Consider the following 27,254-nt stretch of genomic DNA (forward strand, 5'->3'; position numbering starts at 1 on the left):
AAACATTTCACAGCACGTGCTTAGACCGCGTGGCGTTGTTTGTTCCGCCATCTTAGCTGTCACTGAGCGGTGGATGGGTGTTGGAAATCAAAATGAGCGATGAGGAAAGAGATGTGGATATAGAGAGTGATGTATGATTCCATTATTATACTTGGAAATTCGTAATGTTTAATTTTATATAAGTATTTCAGTTTGGGGAGGAATAAATACTGCAACATTCGTCAGCTGAAGGTTAATAAGTTCGGTGATTTTTACACTTCATTGCTTTCACAGGAGGACGACGATGATTTGGGGACATCGTTTGGTTCCGGGCTTGCTGGCACAGAGTTTATGTCACAGGTATAAACTTTGATGCCTAATTGTCTTTCAGATTTATTATAGAAAGTCTGATAGTGAGATCAGATGATATAAATAGTAGAATTTTACAACATTCCTTATCTGGTTTTTAGCGCATGTGCAGAAGCATGTGTACAAATCGGTGGAGATTACTGTACACGTCATAATTTGACGTTTGTATTTTGATTATGACCTTTTTAACTTCTTGTTTTTCTTTGTTTTGTAATATTATATTGTGGATATTTCAGTCAGCTTACATTTGTAATTAAATAGCTACAATGGAATGCTGATACTGTTGGAATCCCTTGGTCCACTTGTTGTTTACAACATGTAAACATGTAAATGTCATATGGTACCAACTTTCATAATATTATGCCAGTACAATTACCTGATTGATCTGGTCCTCATTTGTTTCGTCATCACTTATTTCCTCTCCAAATAACCGGTTATAATATTTGTACAGCAGTGTTAATTTAACGGGATGGACATGGTACATTGGTTTCAAGCTGTCAACCTGGACCTATATATGACACCTACCTGATTTAAAGCTTCGAAATTCCTAGTTGGCAATTCCATTGATTGAATTTAGGGGAACTCTATCTAGGCCTAGGCTTCTATTAAGCTAGAAGGCCAAACTTAAGGGAAATTGTATTCCTGTATACAACTAAATAACGGCTTGTGCATTGGCCCTTTTTGAATTATGTTCTTTTTTTTGCCACCTTGCCCCTGACTCTTACACTCCTTACACTTTAAAGGCTCACCCAGATTCCAAATCAGATTGATGTAACAAGAAAGCATGTACTGTCTACGCTTGCCTTTAAGCAGAGACTAACTGTGAGAACCCCAGCATCCAAATTCCCTTTGATTCCACCTAATAAATATAACCTCCAATCTACCACTACCACATAGACATATTCTATTCCTTCTAAAAGATAGTTAATAAATACCCTATTTTAGATGCAACATATATTCTTGTTATTGTGTAGCATGGATCAGTATTGTGGCTGTTGGTTGCTCTTATGCAAATTTCCATTTTCTGCCATAATCTTATAATCTTATAACTGAGGTAGCATTACAAAGTTGGCATTGACTGTTCCAGGCTGTGACAAGGAGGCAAACAGGAACATACAAATTATATTAGCCTCCTAAAATACAGTCATCACATGTACATGCATGCACCTCATCCACAGGGTAGACCATAGCTGTTGATATGGCATTTAACATTATGAAACCAAATTAAACCAAACATTCTCATTAATTTAGTCTCTCAAACTCAAAACTTAATACAATGCATACATTCCTAAAAGCACTTGCATGGAATTGCTTTTCAGGTATGAAGTTCATTTGGTCAAAATAACTTTCTCTATTAAAAAACAAGAGATTAAGTTTGACCTATACTCCCTTTAATAAACTCTTCAATCTCAATTTTGAGAAATTTCTAATGGTGCTTTCCTGATCATGTGAAGTGCTGACTATCTTAAGATTGTTTCTCGGATCTGAAGGTCAAGGTCACCATATCTACAAATGCAAAATCAATTTCTTTGCTATTGCTTGAGTTCACATGGTTTTTATTATGGATCTCAACTCAAAAAGAATAATTCAGTACTAAAAGTATGTATTAAGTAATTATCACTGTCTTGATAATTCATCTCCCTACTGTTGAACATGAGTCTGGTAACACACCAATTTCTGTTGAATCCACTTTTGTTTCAATTGCAATACACATAAAACAGATACCATATGCATTGCCTTCTCATTTTAAGTTGCATTGGTGCAGGACCCATTGATTGGAGAGGAATAATTCTATACAAATGGAGAAATTGCAAAAATTGCCGCTGGATCTTGAATTGCAGTTCAATTTTAACTTAGAAATTAAAATGAAGTGATTTTGTTTCAGTCTGAGAAGCGTGCTCACCATAATGCCTTGGAAAGGAAAAGACGTGACCACATAAAAGAGAGTTTCCATAGCCTAAGAGACTCTGTACCAGCCCTGCAAGGAGAGAAAGTAAACGTAAACGTTCTGTCAGATTTAACATCTCACAAACATATACATCTCACACCTGTACTTCCAGGGAAGGGTCATTTTCTTCATCAGAAACGAAAAATGCTTACATTGATACATATTGTATGAATGTAAGTGTGAATTTACAATTGTTGAATGGTGATTCTGGGGAAGGAGAAGACCATTTTTTACACAGGCATATGGACTGTTATATCCTAGTTACTCTGGGAATATATCATTCTCTGTCTTCCCTTTATGTAATACCAATGTACATGGCTAAAGATTATTATTTAGTAATTGTAGCCATTGACTGTAGATGCACGCTGAACCTATGAAGGTAATATATAACCAACCTACATGAAACTTGAGGTGGTGGGGGATTCTGATTCATATTAAATATAAAATTAAAATGTTACATTATCTTGAATATATGACAAAGAATTGATATGAGCTTGAGCTTGTTTTTCAATATCAGTGAAAATGTTATATGTTGTGAAACTATGAAACAAAAGTAAGTTAATATGTAACTGAAATGAGCAAAATGTTTTGGAAATTGCAAGTGCTTGTTTAAAACTAAAAGAAAAACTACAACAATAAAAGCTGATGATTGTATGTATGTTGAAGTCAGAATATGTAACTAGAATTGCTTGATTTTTTAAGTTCCCGGGTATATAATTTTGTGTCTTTTGTCGACAATGTACACATTGCAACGGATGTTAAGGTTTGATTTAAACTTGTAGGTATCCCGAGCCCAGATCCTGAAGAAAGCTGCAGATTATATCCAGTTTATGAGGAAGAAAAATCACGGTCATCAAGAAGATATTGATGATTTAAAAAAGCAAAATTCAATTCTAGAACAACAAAGTAAGTCATTATTTGTGATGTTAGATTTAATGTGATTTTAATTAATGTAAAGGTCAAGGTCAGTGGTAATGGTCTAAGGTCAAATATTGCAACAAATGTCCATGCCAGACTAAATCTTCTAAACCCTGACATACTTTGCAGTTTCACAGATTATGTTTCACTTAATCATGACCATATTTTATGATTAGAATTTAATTAAGGTCTTTGCCAGAAGTTCAAAGTCAAACAATTTTGATGCCTTTGCTTAATAGCCTCTTTGCTGAACACTACAATGTGAAAATTCCCATGTAATTATGAAGAGTAGTATATGTCTTAACTTTTTCAATTGCATACCTTAAGTAATTATATAAAAGGCTAGTTGATATGTGGCAAGTGATTTAATTTCAAATCAGCTTCTTTGACAAAGGAGATTCAATTGTTGTATATGATTATATTAATTTAGGAGTGGAGAGTGAGCCCCATCTTTCCCCTTCAGTATTGAAGCTATCACCTAAATGCCAACACTAGCTACTGCTATTCCATATTGAAATATGCGTAAAATTTTGTTTGTTTCAGTTCGTGGATTGGACAAAGCTAGGAGTACAGGACAGTTTGCCCAGTCGGGCACAGTTAGCTCGAAAAATAGTGCACTGACATTTGATGGTGGATCTGAGTCTGAAAGCTCAGCAGAAGGTGAACTATCACAAGGTCGTCGGAAAAAGTTAAAAACTGAATAACAGGATTATTAGGCTATATATTTTTTCTTCTGTCGTGACTATCGGATGGCAGGCCATGTGGTTAGACGGAAAGCTGGTGTAAAGACATATCGCTGGCATGTGGGAAATCCAAGTGTGTATGTAGTGTGGAGTGAAGCCAAACAGGATCTAAATCATAATGTACAGAATAAGATGGAACAACTGTTTTATAACTTTTTTAACTTCACGCTCAATCCCATTGCTGCATTTGGTGATTGATATATATATACGTCAGACAGTCCACGTGGAATTCATACTCAATTAGATCTCATTCTTTTATAAATATCTGAGGGGAGAGAGCTTTGACCCCTCACTCTGTGGATAGCAATTGCAATCAACTATAAACATCAAGCCCAGGACTTGTTAAAGCTTGAAGATCTAAGATCTAAAACTGTAAAATAATTCAGAAATGATAAGTTGATCAAAGTGCTTCTCTTGAAAAAGGTGGAAAAAACAGATGGTCATAAATCTAGAGGAAGTTAGTATTTCATTTTCTTCTTTTGATTAGTTGTATAAATTGTGGGCCAGTCAAAAGCCAAGGCTATTTTAGTATGTACTGGTTGATACATTTAAAAGGTGGTGTTTGAACTGAACTGATTCTTTGAAATGTACTTACATGCACATTAACTTAACAAAACCCACAACTTCCACTACTGAGTAATATTGAGATGATGTCAGGTGAAATTTTAAGTTTATGAATTATTTGTCTATTTATTTTAGAGTGACATATGCATGAAATTAACTAAAGGTGAAACGTGTGAAAATTAATTATTTTTCAGTAACAGGCATTTGGGTAAAGTGAATTTCCTGTATACTTACTAGCTTATGAGTGCAAACAATGTCCTGAAAGTGTACCTTCCAGCTACTACATATTCAAAGTACCATGTCTGTATGTTAATTGGCATCATTTGGTTTCTTACACCTTTGGTTAAATTCACCTATTTGTAAAAGATGTGAACTTGAGTGTATAATGTCACACATATTATTTACTGATACCAAAATCAATGATAAATGCTGTACATGTATGCTGCAAGAGTGTCACTTTAACATCTATTGGTGCAAATGTTCTTGGTGATAAAAGTCATTGTTTTGAATGTTGTACATTGAAAGTGTAGTTTTCTTATACACCTCTATGCTTTATACATGGTATTACGGTAGATTCAATGATTCAGTTTGACAAGGATTCATGAGTTATTGAAAATCTTGTCTCTTACAACAAGAAATTTTTTAAAAGTCTGTATCATATGTACATGTCTGCTAGATTAGATTTTCATTGTAATCCAAGTCATGTTGTGAATCTTCTAAGGATCTGAAAAGAGGTGAGAAACACAGATGAGATTGGGTGTTTTAGCTTTATTTAACAAATTTAAACTGTGTATGAGTGATATACAGATGAACTATAACGTTTTAAAGTGTATATATATGGAATAGCTGTTAATTCTAATGTTGAATTTGGCACAAAACATCTTAATTCTGCAAATCTATTGGAACAGAAGTGCTATAATGATTAATAATGAAATAAATGTACCTGATTATGAATTTGTGGTCTCCTAGTCCATTAGTCTGGCCCTTCTTTTGTTTAACTTTATATCAACATCTTTTCTGAGATTTTTTTAATTTCCACATAATTTTAAAGTAAAACTCGAGTGTTTTGAAACTGAAGCATCGATATTTCTGACTGCCATTGCCCAAGGGATATCAATCTGAAAGTGGTAATGGTTGCAACAGAATTAGGGTGCTTAATTAGTTTGAAACACTCGGAAAGCATCCAGATAATATACAAATTGAAATCCTTTTTGGTTTAAAACATAATCAAAGACCACAAAGTTGTAAAAACATGAAATATTTGTGTATAAATGTAAATTTTAAGCATATTTTTATCTTGTTTACAAATCCCAAATTCCAAAAATCAAACATTTAACTCTAAAAGAGGGATTTGTAACAAAGAGATTTGTGATTCTGTCTTCCCAACAGGGAGCCCTTAGTTTGGAGGTGTCGTTTCCTAGTCTCGGCTTGGTCTATTTTGTGTAGCTGAGTTGAGTCATGTCATTACTCATTCTTTTGTATATCTGGACTTACGACACACCTGACTTATAGGTAGATGTGAATGTTGTACAAATTAATAAACATGTAAAATCATTCGGATGTCTTTGTTTGCTTTCAGTACAAGTTCAGCAACATCAAAGATTAAATAAGCCTGCAATTGTATAAAATTTAAATCATCATTCAAAGTTGGTCGGTTTAGTATTGCTGTGTTACTTGTTTCACACATTTCACTGCCTCTGAGAAGGTGTAATATCATGATCACATACCAATATAATAATGAAACCTTTTCTAACCTTTTCACCTTAAATCTCGGATTAGTGTTTGAGTACATCTCTTATCTCTTCATACAAGGACTTTTCAACAATATATAGATCTGTTTATGGCTAAATATTGATCAGTTCATAGCCAAAGGACTGTTTTGTAGAGTGTTATACCAGTCCAAATAACTTGAATTATTGTCTGGAAATCAATTTTCTAGTTATGGTAAAAGTGACCTTGACAGTTGACCAGTTACATCAAAAAGGAATTCCAGGCAAGCTGTGCCGGTAGGAAAGTACTGTGTTAATTTTGAATTCATTTGGTCAAAGGGAACTTTCCAAAATATATATTATATTTATAGTGCCAATGACCTTGAGCTTTTGACCCTTTATATAAAATAATGTTGTCTTCATGATTTCTCTTGTTTATAAAAAAAACTTAAACAGGTCACAGAGACAAAGTCTCGGGTGATCTATTCGTAGATGGAAGAGTCTTGAGGTGCTTTACCAAAATCGTGAAGTTCATGAACCTCGGGTCTTGCATCCCTTGGAGAGGGGTAAAATTAACTATAATTTATAAATAGAAATGATTTTTTTTAGGATCATTTGTTGGACTGCCATTGGAAGTAATTCAAATTTGGTTAGAATTATCACCATTGGATGGCAGTTGGTGGTTTGCACATATTGGTCTTGACTGACCCTAGCGGTTGATGGTCGTGTATGTGTCAAATGGGTCATTCAAATTGACTTTAACATTATGGCTTAGGTGACTTAATATAAGGTCAATAAGCCTTTTATGTGTACCAGGGTAGTTCTATAATTTGAAGGCACATATCTAGAGACGCATACAAATAACTCAAGATCATCGCAACACAGCCTGTTGTGACCTTTGCTAGCTCACCTTCCCGAAGGGCAAGTGAGCTTATGCCATGGTGTGGTGGCCATCCGGTGTCAAATTTTCTCTCTCAATAACCATTAGACCTGATATTGGTCCTTTGGCATGCTGGGATGAAGGGCTACTTATTTTATTCAAATGAATTACCTTGACCTGTGTTCCAGGTCAAAGGTAAAACAACTAAAATCGTTAAAAACAACTTTACAAAGTTTGTTCAAATGAATTACCTTCACCTTCATTTAAGGTCACCTGGGTCAAATAGATTAAAATCTTTATTCTCAATAGCCAAGAGGCCAAAGGAATTGATATTGGTCTTGTAGCATGCTGGGGTGAAAGGCTACCAAGTTTCTTCAAATGAATGACATTGAAATATATTCACGGTCACGGGGTAAAATATGTTAAATCTTTAAACAATGATTTCTCAATAGCCAAGAGACTTCCGAGACCTGATATTGGGCCAATAGTATACTGGAATGAAGGCTGAAAAAATTAGCTTACATGAATAAACCTAGCTAGACTATTAAGTATCCTCAATAAAGTGGTAATCAGCACTAGTTAGTATCTGCATATAAATGACCTAGATTATAACCGACTTAAAATAATTGCAACGCTTTTAATCGTACTTGCTTGCTTGTATTTTTATTTTAAAATTTTCATACAGCGAAGTTTTTAGGCAAAAAACAATAAAGGGCCTGTTTCCAAAATGGCCCCTTCTCTGATTCAAATTTCCTGTTGGTGGTGCATTGCCCATGCCGTTGTGGTCACAAATCTATAAAGTATAAAGATTTAGGTCACTTGGTTTGTTTTTTATGGCTCCTCAAAGTTGTACATTTCAGAAGCTGTCTAAGTGTTGATAAAATGTGCATGTTATGTAAAATATTAATGAAAATCTAATCAAATGATAGTCACCGTAAAGGATACATTCATGGCATGATTGTGACAAAAAATCATGTTTCCAGCGCGCCATTTGGCTGTTTTATGGAAGAAACAATCTCAAAAATGCCATTTTCGATGATAACATTTTAGACACAAAAACTGTGTTTTTTAGAGAATACACCCTTTTATGGGCGTTGGATGCAAACCAATTTTTATCCTATTAAACAGTACGTAATATGCTATTGATGAGAGGAAAAATCATCAACATGTAAGTGGTGGAACATTTTCAAATCTTGGGTTGAATTAGCCTATGGTTGAATTGCCGATTTTCGACTTTCTTTAGATAATTAACAAAAACACGAGAGTATTTGCTCGGTATGTTGAGAATATGTACACAGATATGAAAAGAAGTGAGAGAAACACTTTCAAAAATCCAAGATGGCTACTTCACAAGTCCCCGTGGTTGAAGATATTAGCTGACAAATAGACAGAACAACAAACAAATTTGATCAAGATCAAAACACAGGATTTCCAACTAGAAAATGATTGCAGACATGTTCTCGTTCTGACGAACGCTTTTGTACGTTTTACCTACGATTTCTCTTCGTTTTCTCTTCGCTTCCCTTCTTTAACCGATCAATTGGCTTTCAACCCTCTCTGTGACCTTGAACTTCGAAGGTCAAGGTCAAATATGTGCATACCTTTTGTAGCCAGTCATTAATGCTTTATATGTGCCAATTATCAAGTCTGTTGGTGTCAGAGTATTGGAGGAAAAACATTTCAAGTGTAATTGTAGGATAATATTTAATTTTGGCAGTTAAATGTTTCCTATGTATTTTTTCTGAGATAAAGCTGACGTTTGACCTGGAAACGTTGCAAACATCTTCAAACAAACTTTTTCTTTAATATACAATAAAAATTAACCGTTTGAAAGAGAATTTGAAATTTTCGATTTTTGATCATTTGACCTCTGTGACCTTGAACGAAGGTCAAGGTCATTGAAAAGCAATCAAGTTTGTAGGCATCCGTACATGCTATCACTGTGCCAAATATAATATCTGTGTATGTAAAGATTTTGGAGCAGAGGGTAATTAAGTGCATTTTTGGGAAAATTTGAATTTTGGCGGGAAAACAAATATTTTTCAAAGTGCCATTTCTACGGCATTTTTTATCGCACGACCATAAAACTTGAACCGTTCGTCTTCATTATTCATGCACTTTGCAATGCAGTCAAAAAAATAACTAATTTTGAATTTTTTTACCTTGATTTGATCTCGCGCTTAGACCTTGACCTTGACATATTTTCTGATAACATATCGCGGAGAAAAGTGAGCCCCGCCAATGAACTACAAGATGCATTGATTGTTTAAGGAAAAAAACGAAAGAACAAAGAACCTGATTCAAAAGAATTTTTGTTTATTTTTTTTTTTATTATTTGACCTTGAATGAAGTTCAAGGTCAGTGAAAAATAACTTCTTTTGTAGCCACTCTTATGTTCTATGGTTGTGCCAAATATCAAGTCTGTATGTGTTTAAATGAAGGAGCTGAAAAAAATTTAGGCATTTTTGCTCGATTTTTTAATTTTGGCGGGGAAAACTTTGAAATTTTCAAAGTGCCATATCTCTGTCATTTTTTATCCGATGATCAAAAAATTTTCAAATTCCGTCTCAGTGCATCATACTCTTTTATTTACGGTGAAGAAAATTCTCAGATCGAGAATTTTTTTTTTGACATTTTCTTTATCCCATAGCGAGGTCATGACCTTGACATATTCTCTGATAAGATGGCATGGAGAAAAGTTAGCTCTGTCCCTGATCTATCTGGCACACTGAACCTGAACGCAATAGAACGATGGCGTGGTCGGCAGGCACAAAGAAAGTGAGACAAGTCAGGGTCCCAACCCTGACAGAGTCGCAACGCTTTAGAGATGGGACAATAAAACAAGGAAAGTGAGACAAGAATAGCTAGCGTCGAGTCAATGATTCCGTAAACGTATAGACAAAGACAAGAAGATACGGATAAATGTACAAGGCCACACAATCAGAAAATTCAAAAGATGACAACTTGAGATAGAACTGTATTCATGTATCAGGGTGTCCTCAGTGTAAATCTTTATATCGATACTGTTTATTTAGTCGTTAGATATCATAAAACTGTCATGAAAATATCCGCTCTGATATTCAATATAAAATTTTGTATATAATAAGCTATATAATAGGGTTTCAGACAAGGTTGTTACTCATTTCTCCTTTTCTTTCAATTTACAACCACATTCAGGCGGCGATATGAGAACGTTCCACCACATGGAATTAGCTGATTTTTGGTACACATATGAAACAAGTAAAGCTCTATCCGATTTTGTGATGGAAATTTGCATCCAAAACTATATAACGGGAGAAAATTGCAATTTTATGGCATTTTTCTTCATAATTGTGTCTCTGCAAGTGCATTTTCATCCGAGAAAATTTTGTTTTATGTTTTATGAATAAACACGATGTTTTGGAAATATTTATCAAAAGAAATTTATACTATGTTGCGAATTACAATTTCGAGATAACCTTCTTTTATTTACGACCTTATGTCTTTGATGCTCAAAATGACAACTTTATAAAAATACATTTTCACTGACATTATGAAATCTGGGTGTCGGAAAGGTGTAAAATTATTCTTCGGAAAAGAAAAAAACTGTAGTTGAGCTAGATAAGAAATTATACGGGGGCAGGCTCCTATGGAGAATTAACATTACTGGAAACAGGCCCTTTGTAATACATGTAATACGAACTATCAATATAACAAACTGATTCAGTTGGTCCCCTGGGATTATAAACATGTTTTACTGTATTCTCATATTTGACCAATATAATTTATATCTGTTTACCAAAATCAGTTTAAAATGATTTGCTAGCGTAATGACAAGGATTTTCTTTAAATAGTAACTGTGACCTGATCTGGGCACCCTGAAACACTGTGGTATTCTTATACTTGAACAATGTATGAAGCATGGTGCACACATATATGTACAGTATTTATGATGAATCTTTATGAATTTAGATCATATTTAGTGAAGGTGAGACAGAATTAGTAAAACTGTAATGTTCACAAATTTTAAGCAGGAAAAATGACAACAAATCTTATATTATTTCATAATCTACTTTATTTCCGGTTGAGTGAGCAATGTCCATTTGCAGACTTAATAATGAAAACCTAGTAGAAGGAACCAAATAAGAGACATGTATTCTTGTCATTAAAATTTTTGCTTCCAATGAATACATAAGGTCTTAATATTTCTAAAATGTAATAATATCAGTATCTTAAATACCTGTATTAAAAGATATCTTTAAAAATGGTTTTCCCAAGTATTCATAGACCGATCATGAATGAAACAACTCAAATGTTCTTATACTTAAGACAATGGATGTTATTTTAAGCAAAATATGCTTCTTTTCCTTTCAGAAAGCAGAAAAGGGGAGCATTTTTAGCAAAAACCATAAAACTTCAACATACCCGATCTATTTTGTTCAAAGACTAATACATAGCTAAAACTTTTAAAGTAATCAATGATTTCACAAACTACAACATATGTATGTCATACATTATATGCATGTTTCTAAATAAAAAAACATTTTTCCTTAAGAAGCCAATCTTTTTTACAATTTAATTACATGTACATGTACTTTGTATTTCAACCTTTCACCAAGCAGAGTCTCAGTGACCAAAATACAGTGCAATACACACTGCCTGTTGATTACTATGCACATAAATTATCTTAAGAGTACAAACATGCATCATCAAGAAATTCTTCATTTTAAACCAAGAAAAGACATCACAGAGCAATTTGCACTCATATAAAGTTGACCTGGCAGTGAAGATCATTATGACCTCGTAGAAATCACTGTATATCTAACAGGTAATTGTGGTGAAAGATCATGTGTTGAAAAGTTACAATCTAAACAGTACTTCATTACATGTATTTAATATTTTACTTATAGGCAATGCTAATTTACTTTATAACACTACATCTTCTTTTGACATGGTTGAACCCTCAATTCAAGTTTCGTTCATTGGCTTATATTGTTACAGCCAATATGTGATGTAATTAGAAAAGCTAAGAAAAAAAAACATTGTCTCCTTTCAATGCTGACCCCCCATTCTCCCTCCCCTACACCAAAATATAATTATACAAACAACTTACTGGTACACATGAACACAGGAAAAGCTGTGTTCCCAGATTAGAAATACATTCTGCATGCTTCAAATTTACATGTCTCTCTGTAGAATCTAGATCTTATTAACCCACTGAATTGGAAATGCGTATGAAGTGATACAACACGCACAACATTTAAGAACCCTTTAATTATCTTTATTTGGTATTCTTCTTTGGAACACCAATAATTGAAAGGCAGCTTTTTGAAATGATTCATGATTAACAATTTGGAACACAACAACATACATTTACCACATTTGGTCCAACTTTTCTGGTCCCCAATAAACATTACTTGGGTATTTTACCACACAACAGTTAAACCTGCTGTCACATGTACAGCAAGTAATCTACATAAAATCAATGAAATCTACATAATATCACATGATGTCACTTTATTCTCTTCCTCATCATTAACCAATAAAACAAAAGGTGGCACACACATGAATAATTGAAACATTGTTATGATCATTTATTCTGTATCAATATTGTATAAACAAGACTTTATGATTTAGATCACACAAATATCTCTAAAATGTATATTGACTGGCAGAACTTAATGAGATGCTCAACATACATTTAGTACTTACAGTAACTAAGGAAAATAAAAATAATAGCACTTCACCATTTTGTGTAATGTTGAATCATGTTTAGGTGACATGATGTCATCTTTGACAAGTTCTAGAACTGTTTTATCTACTGTAACACTGTAGTTTGATACCATATTCAAAACAAGTTGTCCAGAGGATATTTATCACTTCAAAATAAATTTCCATAGTAGTAAAATTCGATTTTCCCAATTTGAGATCTTCATGTTATGGCGGACAGCCCGTTACACTGCAGAGTTCTTTGTTCAAAAGAAGATTCATAGTTTATTCACCGAACTTAAATACCCCAACTTTCTTTTGGCTAATGAGCTTTGCCAAAAGAATTATAGACCCTTGGTCAAATTCTCCAGACCAAATCTAGTCAAAGTCTATTCCCACATTCTGAACTATTAGCACCTTAATGAAAAATTTGACATATGTTGAAGGGATGCTGCACCATGACACAAGTTCAACAGTCCTTCATTGAGCTTCTATACTATTACAGTAATCAAAAATATTGTACAAGTCTATTAAATGCTTCTATGAGATTATGTTGACATTATGCATATATAAAGCAAAATAAAAAAAAGATCATGGCTAAGGATTTTATGGTAAATGTAAAACTACTAAAGGAACAGCTAAAATGAAATACTTAAGGTTTTGGTTGTCATTATATCAGTTTCTCTTAAAAAATCATAGGAGTTGTCTGGATTGACAACCCGATTCATGTATGTTCCATATCAGTCTTGCCGCCATTATTTTTCCATTTTGACCCATTCTCGGCCCCCCATCAGCTGACAAACTATTGCTGTACCACCAAGTGAAAGAAAGGGAAGTAACTCTGATAGATCATTGGATGATAAATAAATATACAAATCACAGGGACTTGGCATAAACTCCAAACCTACTCTGCATATATACATACACAGTAAAAGTGGAATTGTTCGGGGGACGAAATTTTTTACTTATTTCGCGATCATTAAATTTCTGTGAAAATATCCACACACGAACATTTTAACATGTAAATATATTGACATGCGTATATTTCAACCAAATAAACTAAATACAACAAAATCCAAGAAGCAATTTCTTGGTGGTAAACCATGTCGGCATTTAAGCGCCATGTTGTCTGTGATGTGTAACTTTGCTATGGTCGGTCAAGTGTTTGAGACATAGCTATAATAACTTGAAAAGTGAGAAGAATGAGATTTCGGAATATACGGTTTATCTATAGAAAAGGAAAAATAACATAGAAGCCCTAGAATATATATTCAGTATGAATGACAGCGCGAAAATATCCACACCGTGAACAGTTTGGAAGGTGACTAAGCGAAAATATCCACTTCTAAAGTGTATGGACCATGTGTTGGGAATCTGTGACAAATCCCTGTGATACAAACAACTTTGGTGATATCTATCTGGTATGCACAGACCAAGAAATAATTACATGTACGGTTTGTCTAACCTCAATTTTCTAATCTAAAACATGATCTCTCAAAATCAAACTATTACTCAAATATATTTTATGTGTAGACCTTTCAACATTCAATACATTTACACAGAAACTAAAGCATTAGAGCAGTACGGTACCATAACTACACTGTATACCAAAGCATTCCATGCATCCATATTTACGCATCTCTTATACATACAACCAAAGTCCAGAATATCACATCTGTTAATGTTACATTAAACTTACTATACTGGAACACTATATGTGTAAATGCAGTAACATATCGAATGTTTAATATAGATATATATAAATTTTCATTTGTAAAACACAATCTAGATGGACACAGTCTATATAAACAATACTTTCTTTCTCTAGTGGGACACAGTCTTTATAAACAATACTTTCTTTCTCTAGTGGGACACAGTCTATATAAACAATATTTTCTTTCTCTAGTGGGACACAGTCTATATAAACAATACATTCTTTCTCTAGTGGGACACAGTCTATATAAACAATATTTTCTTTCTCATCACAACAGTTTCACACAGATTATAAAGATACTCTTTGAGAACATATTTGTGAATATGGTTTTTAGACACGTGTCTACGTGTAACTAGTCTAATAACATATACATTAAACATACAGACTGTTTACACTACAAATTGTATTCTAAAATCTGTCGACTTGGACACTATATAAATGCAACACAAATATTTGTATATATATATATTGATATCAATTTACATTTGCTCTGCATCATCCCATTGATAGAGCATATTACACCAGGGTTTGCATTGAAGCCATCCCCATAGTCTTTTGAATCAAAGAAATTTGAAAGGACCCCATTTTTTTCTGGAAGCTCCATTCAAATTATTCACAGGGACTCCATTTTATCTGAAAAGGACCCCATTTATGAAATGCCCAGTGCAAACCCTGTTACACCATGTATGTGTTCTGGGACTATAACACCATTTGATCATATGACCACTTTTGTGACATCACCTATCTCATTTTGACAGAATAGATTACGGTGTTTCAAGAACTACAGAAATCTGATGGGAAGTGTAACACAATAAAGAATACCTACACTTATGAGGATATTTCATGGTGTAATAAAATGTATTATCATTGCTTACAAACCAACAAAAATCTGTGGCAGGTTTTATATTAAAAGTTTATCAGCAATAGTTATATGTGTTACAGGATCATGACACCAATTCCTAAAACAATAACTGTGTAAATGTTTATTTGTTTTGTCTTGAAGATATGAAATATTTTAATAATCTGCAGATAGTTTTGCTCTACCACAGAGGCAACAGTTTACAGCTATAAGAAAGATCCACATTATATCTAATATTGACATTTTAATCTGATTCCCTGGATAATAAAGTGAGATACAGCAGATAACAATGTATGCCTATAAAATAATATACCTTACCAGTTAGTATACAACACTGGTTTATCGATATCAAAATATATTCAAGTCCAAAATAATTTTCTATACTTAACAGAAATGATATACATTTGTATTTGCAATGCACTGATGCTATGCCGATAACAGTCTGTATAAAATATAAAGTGCTGGTTTGTATACCACTTTCATAAAACCTTTCAAATTTATAGAGATCTCAGTTAAAAATCAATTTTCTTTTATCTTTACTGATACTGGTAATAAATTGTTCACTAGTCTGAAACTACCTTTTCTTTGAGTAGATGAAATGAATTACGTAAATAAATCACTTAATGTTATACATTAAGAGTCCATAGTACCAGTGATACATATAAAACACGACCAGACCTCGCAATGACTGATCATATGATACTGAAGAGATACTTGTAGAGGGAAACATGTGACCTAGGGCCATGTTATTTATGTAGTGAAACTAATTAATAAATTTCTTAAATGGAACATTTCAGGCATAAATCTTGAAAGATCTGCTGGTGTTAATATAGGCTTTGAAAGTCTTTGTTAAGGCTCGTCTGAAAACAACAAACCCCCTTGTAAGAGCAATCTGTCTATCCTTATTTCATAAACAAACCAATCTGGTCCTATCAGTCAAACCATTTGGACTGCGATAAAGGAAAGCAGATTTACTGATTGAACAAAGACTTGAACTTAAGCATACCTATATTTTTTTATGTATGTATTCTAAGCCTTAACTATCAATCAACTGGTCATTCCGATCCTGATGTTCTGAGAATGGGTAACTTTGTTGTTTCGTCGGAACCTTGAAGGATCAGGTGTAAGGAGCTCGCAGGTAATCTCCCTTGCCTTTCATCACTTTTATGTATATGCTACCATACACTTAGTCTCTCATATACACCACAATGGCTGACATCTACTTTGTAGACACGAGTTGCTTATTTTTTCTCCTGTGTGACACATCAAAGTTTTCTTCCTTTTTCTATACCAGCTGTACCTGCGTACAGACGTAATACCCTAGTATGTTGTCTCACGTTGTCCTGTTGAATACCTGACCTGGAACCTAGACACCAGGGAAGGACGTTGATGGAGCTGACCAATGTTTGATGTCATACATCTGGCTCCTGAGGTAGGGACAACTTGTTAAAGTACATGTTAGCGTGAGCCACAGCATCAACTCCTATATTGAATACTGGATGTGTTGGTTTCTGCAATAGGAATGATGAATTTTAGAATCAAAAACACACATAAACAGCAGATTTTTTAATTTTGTACAGAACTGGCTGCAATGCACTGTACTTTTTCTTCAAACTGTCATAATGAGTGTTAAACCATAGAATCTAATGAAGTTATCATCAAGATTCTGACAGGCCAGAAATCTCTTATTTTTGGGCTGCCTGTAAATCTTTGGACTTGCCTGCATGCTTCTTTCAAAAATTTTGGTTACATGATTCGCTCAAAACGTATCTGAACTCGCAACATAATGTAATCTTGGGAATGATTTTTCATAAAACTGAGAAATTAATCTAAGAAACTGTATATAATCTTTGTAAAATATTCAAATTCATGATTAATATTCCTTGTGTTTTAAATAATCCATCACAAATGGCTTTAAAGAAATCCAATAGTTTCATTATATGAAATCAATTCATTTTCTGGTCATAGCAAGGTGCGTTTAATAAATATAGCAATCTAATTAATATTAGACTTGTAATTTCCGCTCCTCTACAATACTCTATGATACACTTCAATGCAAGATCTAACGATGTCCCATATGAGGTCATCTCAGCATCATTGAATCTTGTATTCCAGTGTATCGTAGAGGAGTGGAAATTACAAGTCTAATTTTAATTAGATTGATATAGTTACCAGTTCATTGTCTTGGGATCCTACTGTGTGAAGATGAGCGAGTTTTCCACCAGCGAAATGTTGTGACACTGCTAGTCCACTGAGACAGTAGCAGGTGTGGTAGTAGTCACGGGACCTGAAATAAATACATAATCAGGGCCTGAAACTTTCAATAAATACATATAAAGGGCCAGCCACAGACATGTGAAGTTGTGCATTTATATAATATATTCATGGCATCCTACATTCGAAAATATAAATATATACAGTGCCTCTATAGGTAAATGTACAGAATGATTCTCTATAAACTGTAAATTTGTATAAAATAGAAATAGTATTTTTAATTTCATTTATTTTTCAATATTATTTTTCGAATCATTTTTTCTACTACAGTGATCAAAATAGATTAAGATCTGCACAAATATTCACTTTGACACAAAAATATTAAATATCATCTTCTTCATATTCCACACCATCATTGATATAGATTGCTATTGTCGTCATTGTCATCATCAATGATTGGTGATATTATATCTTAGGCCCTAGCAATGACTGGCTGTAGTATCCCTTACTGTTATCACTTACTTTCCAGGTTTGTCAATAAGACCCCCTCCTTGGTGTTGACAACAGACTAAAATATATTCCTGTAAGGCTTCGTGGTCAAACATCCAGCGTTCTGTACTCAAACAGTGGTCATCTGTGTGAAAAGTGTTTCATAAAACTAAAATCATGTTGAGATATTGAGGTCAAATATACGTCAGTTAAGTGTTAATTTACCACTGAAATCTATTTCAATCAATTACAATTAAACAGATAAAACAGCCAGATAAGTTTATGTTTATTTTGAATTTGAATGATCGTGTCGCTTTGAAATTTCAAAACAATTCTTAAATCAAATACATTGTATATCAATCAATATTTTGTGATTAACAAATTTTTTATTGCATGGACTGATTAGATTTAATAGCTGCTTAAGGTGGAGTCACTACAATAACCATACCTTGCATGGAACAGACCATGTGGAACAGAGGGAAGGCACCAGCCTGCCAAAAGGAGTAACACCCATCTACTAGTTTATTGGTACGACCCTGGAATCCACCCTCAAATCTCATCTGTCTGTTGGCTGTCCACCTCTGTAGGAATTAATCCAAGAACAAAGACAATTCTATAGTAGGTACATGTCTTACAGGCAAAACAAAATTAAAGTAGCATGCATATACCGGTATTATTAAGCACTTATCTTATTCTGAACTGTTTGACTTATTGAATTTGATTGTATAAGAAATAGTTACAAACCTAGTGGTTTGATGCTTTCTCGCAAGACTTGGAATAAGACTTTCTAAAGACGTTTTAGGCTTTAACTAACAGAACAGGTCCACCAGGAGTTACATCATCAGACAAACTCCCGAGACCTAGAAGACAAACTTTTTCCTAAACTACACTGAATGGACGTTGGTTCTTTGGGGATTTCCCCACTTTAATTTAGATAAACTAATTGTTCATCTTATGTGAGAATGTGATACATGTGTGGTGCTATATCATACATCGAGATTCTAATTTTGACTATGATTTACATACCAGACATGCCCGGAGATCACAAAGACTTGTCCGTCCCATGAGAGATAGAGCTGCCAGTCCACAGAATGAATATCCTCCGTGGGCCTCCATACCAGGACAACCTCCAAATCCACCCTCATAAGTCTGACAACTGTCAACAAAATACCTTATTACTTAACACAAAATCCAAAAAGAAAAGAAGAACAAAACAAAACAAGAGATCCCAGAGGGATCTTGGCGCCCACTATTGAATGATCTTTATAGGTTCCATGTCAGATTGATCTTTTCTCTACTTTTCCCTTCCTCTAAGTCTTACTAATCTGTGTAAATTCAGAAACAGCCCTCTAGTACTTTTCAAACAATGGAAACCTATATATAAAATTTAAGATTTAGCGATAATGGCCGCCTGTTGTTTTCGGATTGGTCCCAAAATGCAACACCAGGGACCAAGGGGAACCTATATATGAAATTTGAAAAAGATCCCTTCAGTACCTTCTGTAAAATAGCGATAACAAACTTCAATTGTCAAAATACAAGATGGCTGCCTGTCGGGCAGGTTGTTTTCTGACTGGTCTCAAAATCCAATATGCATAACTAGGCACAGAGGGCAACCTACATATGAAATTTCAGAAAGATCCCTTCAGCAATTTCTGATAAATAGCGATAACAAACTTCAATTGTCAAAATCCAAGATGGCTGCCTGTCGGCCATGTTGTTTTCCTATTGGTCCCAAGATGCAATATGCAGAACTACAGACCAAGGGGAACTTACAAAAATGTTTGAGAAAGATCCCTTCAGTACTTTCTGAAAAATAGCGATAACAAACTTCAATTGTCAAAATCCAAGATGGCTGCCTGGGGGCCATGTGGTTTTCCTATATGTCTCAAAATGCAATATGCATAACAAGGCACCAATGGGAACCTACATATGAAATTTGAGAAAGATCCCTTCAGCATTTCTTAGAAATAACGATAACAAGTTTCAATTGTCAAAATCTAAGATGGCTGCCTGTCGGCCATGTTGTTTTACGATTAGTCTCAAAATGCAATATGCATAAAAAGGCACTGAGGGGAACATACATATGAAAATTTGAGAAAGATCCCTTCATTACTTTCTGAGAAATAGCGATAACAAACTTCAATTGTCAAAATCTAAGATGGTTGCCTGTCGGCCATGTTGTTTTCCGATAGGTCTCAAAATGTAATATGCATAACTAGGCACCAAGGGGAACCTATATATGAAATTTGAGAAAGATCCCTTCAGTACTTTCTCAGAAATAGCGATAACAAACTTCAATTGTCAAAATCCAAGATGGCTGCCTGTCGGCCATGTTGTTTTCCAATAGGTCTCAAAATGCAATATGCATAACTAGGCACCAAGGGGAACCTACATATGAAATTTGAGAAAGATCCCTTCAGTACTTTCTCAGAAATAGCGATAACAAACTTCAATTGTCAAAATCCAAGATGGCTGCCTGTCGGCCATGTTGTTTTCCGATTGGTCTCAAAATGCAATATGCATAACTAGGCACCAAGGGGAACCTACATATGAAATTTGAGAAAGATCCCTTCAGTACTTTCTCAGAAATAGCGATAACAAACTTCAATTGTCAAAATCCAAGATGGCTGCCTGTCGGCCATGTTGTTTTCCGATTGGTCTCAAAATGCAATGTGCATAACTAGGCACCAAGGGGAACCTATATATGAAATTTGAGAAAGATCCCTTCAGTACTTTCTCAGAAATAGCGATAACAAACTTCAATTATCAAAATCCAAGATGGCTGCCTGTCGGCCATGTTGTTTTCCGATTGGTCTCAAAATGCAATGTGCATAACTAGGCACCAAGGGGAACCTATATATGAAATTTGAGAAAGATCCCTTCAGTACTTTCTCAGAAATAGCGATAACAAACTTCAATTATCAAAATCCAAGATGGCTGCCTGTCGGCCATGTTGTTTTCCGATTGGTCTCAAAATGCAATATGCATAACTAGGCACCAAGGGGAGCCTACATATGAAATTTGAGAAAGATCCCTTCAGTACTTTCTGAGAAATAGCGATAACCAACTTCAATTATCAAAATCCAAGATGGCTGCCTGTCGGCCATGTCGTTTTTAGATTGGTCTCAAAATGCAATATGCATAACTAGGCACCAAGGGGAGCCTACATATGAAATTTGAGAAAGATCCCTTCAGTACTTTCTCAGAAATAGCGATAACAAACTTCAATTGTCAAAATCCAAGATGACTGCCTGTCGGCCATGTTGTTTTCTGATTGGTCTCAAAATGCAATATGCATAACAAGGCACCAATGGGAACCCACATATGAAATTTGAGAAAGATCCCTTCAGTACGTTCTGAGGATTAGTGATAACAAGAATTGTTTACGGACGGACGGACGGAGGGACGGACCACGGACGCAGGGCGATTTGAAAAGCCCACCATCTGATGATGGTGGGCTAAAAATCTTCATCTTTTATGTATATATATATTTGTTAAAGTTTAAAAGATGTATTTTCTAGATATGACAGGTTAAGAAGGATAACACTATCAGCTACTACAGCATGTACAATGTGACCTTGGGTAAAGGTCTGACGTGAGCGTTGATCCCTATCCAGGGCGGTTTGTGTTTGAAACTTTCTCATGGAAGCTGAGAAGACGGACACCCCTGTGCTGTCCTGGTTGCGACTTATGCAAGACAATCAACCATTATTGCTCTGGATGACATGTGATAGTCCCCTCACCTGGCTACTACAAGGAGACTTTGCCTTAAAATGACTCCAGCTGTTCATCTGTAATAAACACAGCAAACAAACAAACAAACAGACAAATTTGGTTAAGATAGCCTACCTTACAATCCACTCAGGGGTGCCATCAAATAACGCCGGAGTCACAATGTTGGTCAGTCGTGCTGCACTCGCTGCACAGTAAGTTCCTCTGTAACAGAAATGTTTGTTATCTCCCTTACTAGGACATCAAGGCCATGTTTTATCACTCTTCGAACAGTTTGTTAGAGCAAAGTCAAAACTGTTGAAATGATATATGAAGGGATGGACCTATAATCATGTAATTTTCTTTACAGGTGAAACCTGAGACATGGTTTCACAGCCTACATCTCATACATCTCAATACATCTCTCATTTCACTCTTAACTCCCACACAGTCTAACACACTTACCTGGTTTATCACCTTTTGGAAAACACCATATAGAACATTTAAACAAACCAATTCTACACACTTTTACCAGGGTATCCCCCCCCATGTGTAGCAGAGGGGTATCACTTACCGTATATCAACTTCACCTCCTTCATGCATTTTGTAAGCCCCTTCTGAAGTCCGCATCTTCATAAGAAATGTATAGAGCTTTTGTCTGGAGAGAAAGATTTCACATCTTAAATTCTTAATAAGTAATAATGTGAAAAATTATTATAACATATAAACACTTCTTTCTGCTTCAATTTTTGTGATAATCTTATAATACTTAAGTAATTTTGAACAAGAGATCCCGGAGAGATCTTGGTGCCTGCCAATGAATGATCCATATCAGTCAAATGAAAGATCTAGACTGACCTTTTCTCTTCCTTTCCCTTCAAAATATCTAATAACTTTATATAACACTATATAGCAGGAACAATCTGCAATTGTCAAAATCAAAGAGGACCATATTCATTTTCATCCATTTAGTTCTTTGGAGACTAAGGGGAACCTCTACATTCAAATTTGAAAAAGAGTTTCATTGCCAATATCCAAGATGGCTGCCTGTTGACCATGTTGTTGTCAGGTTGGTCCTATAAAGGAATATGCACACCTAGGAACAAGGGGAGCATACACGTGAAATTTGAGAACAATCCCTTCAGTACTTTTTGAGATCTAGCTGTAACAACCTTTAATTGTCAAAATCCAAGATTGTCACCTGTTGGCCATGTTGTTTTTGTTGTTAATTTTTAAAAGATCGGGTCATTTTTTTTATTATCTATTATCATGTTATCTGCTTCAAAATCTATGTTAACAATGGTTTATCTTTCAAGGTTCTTTGTTTCACATTTATGAGCATGTGCTCTAATTTTATGGCTAAATATACATAATAGCCTTGGACAAACAGAACATTCACAAATGTATGGGTTTTTTACCTGTCTATAATTTTATAGGCTTCCTCCGTACCTAAGATGCATAATGCATTCACAGCTGCATAGGTTGGAGCTAAATGTGCATCTTGACCTGGTCCCCCTTAAATAAACAACACACAATTTTATGTACATAAACAGCATCAAATATAAAAGAAAATATGCCAACTTGGTTTTCCGCAGAATCACTCAACAATAAACAAGAAAATTCATCTGAATACATGTAGTTAGAAATAACTTAAATTCAAAGTCTTATAAAAATGGACTGATTTTTTGACAATTATCCTAAAAAAATGAGTAGGTGATTAGTGCCTTTCTATAAAACAGGTCCAGGACTTAAAAGCAAATATTATTTTTCGACACTACACATATAGTCTCTGTAAGAACACCTTGCTCCCTTCAGTTACATAGCTCGGTCAACAACAACTCGCACCAAGCTCTACAATATGGTATCATGCTATAATATATCATTTGATAACCAGATACAACTGGCCGGGTAGTCAAGCACCACAGCTGTTATAGTCCCTTAACCCAGTGTATAATGTGTAATACATAGCTTGGTATAATCTCAATGTATTTTTGAGTCTTTTGTTGATAAATTGATACATGTTATTACTCTACTGATAAGATTTATTATTGTATTGTTGCTTTTTACTGAATACCTGAAAATCCTCCACTCGCACATTGACACTTCCCCAAAAACTGTGCAACACTGAAAGTAAAGAATTCAAAAATAAAATCACTTTCAGGAAAAAATATTAATTTCATACTGCGAATAAGTCATATTTAATTGTCTTAATCTTTCAATGTAAAAACTCTTATAAACAAATTACAATACAGATAACAATCAAAGCAGAAAATCTTTCTGTCTCTCTATTCAAATTCAAAGAAAATTATTAGTAATAAATGTAAGTCTTTTAATAAATTTAGGGCAAAGAACTGAATATTGACACCATGTCACCAAACATAACCTACTTTGACAAAGTGTCCTCAGGGAGAGGTTCTTCCAGCAGTTCAAGGCTATGAAGAATCCAGTAACACAACCATGGTCGACTAGCATCTAGACACTGCAAGAAGGCCATCCTTGATGTTAATTTTTTGGCTTATCAATGCATTAAATACAGAGTATAGTTCATTGTTTATCATATAAAATTACTGGATTGATCAATGATATGTCAATTATTAGAATCAGTCAATTTACTGTGTGTGTCTGGTCCACAGACAGACATACTGGTATATGTGTTGGTTCAGTCAGTTGTTATATGCTTAAATTTAGTTACTTATTGAACTTGTTTTGACCAGGACACACAAATAAAATTCTCTGTATTCCTGACTTTAAATGTCACACTAGAGCAAAGAAGATTCAAAATCTACTTCTGACTTATTACCTCATATGATAATGATAGAGCTTTTAAACCCTTCAACAAAAATGCTATATGAGAGTGTCTGTTCAGCACAGGTTGTTCTTCTAAGCTGAAATAGAAACAGAAATACTGATCAGGTAACTGCGTTTTGTGACATTCAACTTTTTATAAGTTCAAACTTTCTTATTTATAATCTTATCATACCAATTTGCTGCTCAGTGATGGCATAATAAATTCTTTTATCTATATTTTCAATTATAATTGATAATTGGATCAGATGTTCACTTAATAACAAGTACCAGCATATGATAAAATAAAATGTTTCATGAGTTACGGTTAACAAATTGTATCAAGAAAATCCATGCAGTTGTCAATGTTTTTGATGTTAATTATCAAAGCTTTAGGACACGTTTCATCCGGAATCCATTTATCATTTTCCCATATACATGATAACTTACCTGTTATCTAACTCTAGTCTGCTCTTAAAATGCCTAAATATTTTCCCCACTGATTCTTCAACATGCATCTGTAAAATATGGAATATTAATTACACAATTTGAGAAAACAATGTTTGATCATGAGATATTTAAAGCAATTCCACTAGCTATTTTAGCCTGTTTTGTCACATATTGACGCTGAACATAAATTTGTCAATTCATTGCGGTATTTTTTGAAACTATTATTTGAACATTGTGCATGAAAATACTCCAACAATGTTAGATGTTTTACACAGCGAGATACTTTTGACAGGCGCTGTCGCAGTCGGCAAAATCATACCCGATAGAGAAAGAGCCGACCAGCGGCCTCTTATGTTATAGGAGTAACATGAAGAGTGTTATGGCAATACAGTACCACTATGTATATGTTGCCCAGGCTTCGTGATTGACCAAAGCAACATTGGCAAGCCTGTGTGGTATCATGGGATAATGGTTAATCCAGGTCTGTATAACAATTACCTACAGCTGTTTTGTTAACGTTGCTAGTTACTATAACTTACTAGAAATTCAAAGCTGAATTTACTGATCATTTAGGCTGACCTGTGTATGCCTCTCTCGTTTTGTACAATCTAACTGAAACGCTTTCGCATCTGGACTTGTCCATCACATCAAGTAATAGGTAACACCTGTTCTCATCCATCAATCATTTACAGTACAGTATATCTAAGCTAATGTAAGTATTTCTAACTTGACTACTGTAGATATATCAAATATATTTTCATATAATATATGGAATCCGTAATATTTCTGTGTACTCAATTTATAGCATTATATAAAATATAATCAATCTTATATCAAGACAGCAGACGCTCTCATTAAGAAACGGTAAATCTAGTACTCTGTGAGGCCGGTTTTGCAGCTGTTCCACACGATATAGGAACAACATGACAGTTAGGCAAATTTGAAGTTCGGACAGAGAAAGGTACATAGCTTTTCTTAAAGCATTATGGATGTATCGTTAAATTATATTCGAGAATATTCACCTGTTCATATGAAGAGTCTGTTGGGTTATCTTCATCGTCGAATCTTTCATTTTCAATCTTCTTGTTCACACACCGGAGTCGACTGTCATCCATTCTGCTTATCGGTACCAACTTTTCTACCTCCAATAACAATATCCTCGCAAGGGAGATAACTGTGATTATCTACTGCTGAGAGAGCCAAATTCGAATAGATAGGCCCTAGATCTCTAATGGGAATTTTTAACATAACCATGTCGCATTGATCATGCAATACTGATGGTTTTCTCACGAAATGAAATGAAATTTTCATATCTTCATATTGATTGGTATTACTGAATGTTATAGCGATGATTTCATCTACAATACTTCTTAGAAACAGAGACCTTTATTAATTTAGTATATATAGGTCTCTGTTAGAAATGCCTAAACTTAGCCTTTATTAGAGACGTATACTAGTATATCACATACAATATACGTCTCTGCCTTTATCCTAATGATGTAGCTAGGTCTCTGGAAATGTGCGTTTTAAGCTAAATATGCAACATAATTTGGCCTACATTCTTTATACAAAAGATAGTTTCATGGGAAATGTTTTTAGAGATATAAAGCTAAAGAATACCTCAAATCTGCAGTCTAAATGTATTACTTTCCCGCGCATATTCTGTCTCATTTTCCTTCATAGAGGGAAATGCTGTCTATTGTTTTACAGCCGTAATTAAATATGGAAAGGTTATGTTGTAGATTTTGATTTCATATTGCGCTTAGACAGAGACCTATATAGGCCTACTATAGTAGTATATAGGTCTCTGGCTTAGATAAAACATTTTGCGAACTACTTTATGTGGACATATTTATGCCTTCGACAACAGTGAAATATTTGATATGAAATGTCTTTCGAGATACTAAATACTCTTATCAATCAAAGCGAAACCATTACGAATTGTTTATATTAGATTAAGGGATTCTCTTCTAAAACTGGCCGACCTATTTCACTCACCTTGTACAACCCACTGGCACCTCTGAATTGCTAAAGTGTAACGGCAGCGGGGACTACAGGTAACCCCACCCCTTACAACACTTCGAATCTGATATCTTTTTCCTCCTTCCCTGTCTATTCTTTTATGGTTTCGTTTGGTGCTGTCTTACTATGTCACTGTACGGTTTGTTGTTGCGAGAAAAACACAACTAGATAATATGAAAACTATATATCGAAACAGACTTTTTGTAGTGA

General features: G+C 34.5%; 2 protein-coding genes across 5 annotated transcripts; one reads left to right on the top strand and one right to left on the bottom strand.

Moving 5' to 3' along the window:
• Positions 1-6,077, top strand: LOC117323474 (protein max-like). Of its 4 annotated transcripts, none has more exons than XM_033878718.1 (5): positions 2-131; positions 274-339; positions 2,234-2,347; positions 3,079-3,202; positions 3,758-6,077. In XM_033878718.1, the coding sequence occupies exons 1-5, from the start codon at positions 93-95 to the stop codon at positions 3,916-3,918; spliced, it is 504 nt and encodes a 167-aa protein (XP_033734609.1). In that variant the 5' UTR covers positions 2-92; the 3' UTR covers positions 3,919-6,077. The 4 variants fall into 4 exon arrangements, with proteins under 4 accessions (XP_033734611.1, XP_033734612.1, XP_033734609.1 ...); XM_033878719.1 differs by having other exon boundaries at positions 2,234-2,341; XM_033878720.1 differs by lacking the exon at positions 274-339 and having other exon boundaries at positions 1-131.
• Positions 6,078-11,144: 5,067 nt separating this feature from the next.
• On the bottom strand, positions 11,145-26,143 carry LOC117323475 (protein farnesyltransferase subunit beta-like). The gene is made up of 13 exons (XM_033878723.1): positions 26,045-26,143; positions 25,023-25,090; positions 24,589-24,673; positions 24,176-24,267; positions 23,863-23,912; positions 23,207-23,303; positions 22,363-22,446; positions 21,927-22,013; positions 19,101-19,230; positions 18,523-18,655; positions 18,108-18,219; positions 17,544-17,658; positions 11,145-16,882 (listed from the first exon to the last, which is right to left on the bottom strand). The coding sequence occupies exons 1-13, from the start codon at positions 26,135-26,137 to the stop codon at positions 16,784-16,786; spliced, it is 1,245 nt and encodes a 414-aa protein (XP_033734614.1). The 5' UTR covers positions 26,138-26,143; the 3' UTR covers positions 11,145-16,783.
• Between the last annotated feature and the right edge of the window lie 1,111 nt (positions 26,144-27,254).

Source organism: Pecten maximus, chromosome 3, assembly GCF_902652985.1.
Source record: "Pecten maximus chromosome 3, xPecMax1.1, whole genome shotgun sequence".
NCBI lineage: Eukaryota > Metazoa > Mollusca > Bivalvia > Pectinida > Pectinidae > Pecten > Pecten maximus.

What these genes read in the sequence shown, in the direction of transcription:
- LOC117323474 (XM_033878718.1), top strand. Translation starts at nt 93, where the DNA reads ATGAGCGATGAGGAAAGAGATGTGGATATAGAGAGTGAT. An exon ending in TGCAAGGAGAGAAAGTAAAC is followed by an intron (nt 2,348 to 3,078) that starts GTAAACGTTCTG and finishes TTAAACTTGTAG; the next exon opens with GTATCCCGAGCCCAGATCCT. An exon ending in TTCAATTCTAGAACAACAAA is followed by an intron (nt 3,203 to 3,757) that starts GTAAGTCATTAT and finishes TGTTTGTTTCAG; the next exon opens with TTCGTGGATTGGACAAAGCT.
- LOC117323475 (XM_033878723.1), bottom strand. Translation starts at nt 26,137, where the DNA reads ATGGATGACAGTCGACTCCGGTGTGTGAACAAGAAGATTGAAAATGAA. An exon ending in ACCCCTGAGTGGATTGTAAG is followed by an intron (nt 19,231 to 21,926) that starts GTAGGCTATCTT and finishes TTTTGTTGACAG; the next exon opens with TTGTCAGACTTATGAGGGTG. An exon ending in GTGATCTCCGGGCATGTCTG is followed by an intron (nt 18,656 to 19,100) that starts GTATGTAAATCA and finishes TAATTCCTACAG; the next exon opens with AGGTGGACAGCCAACAGACA.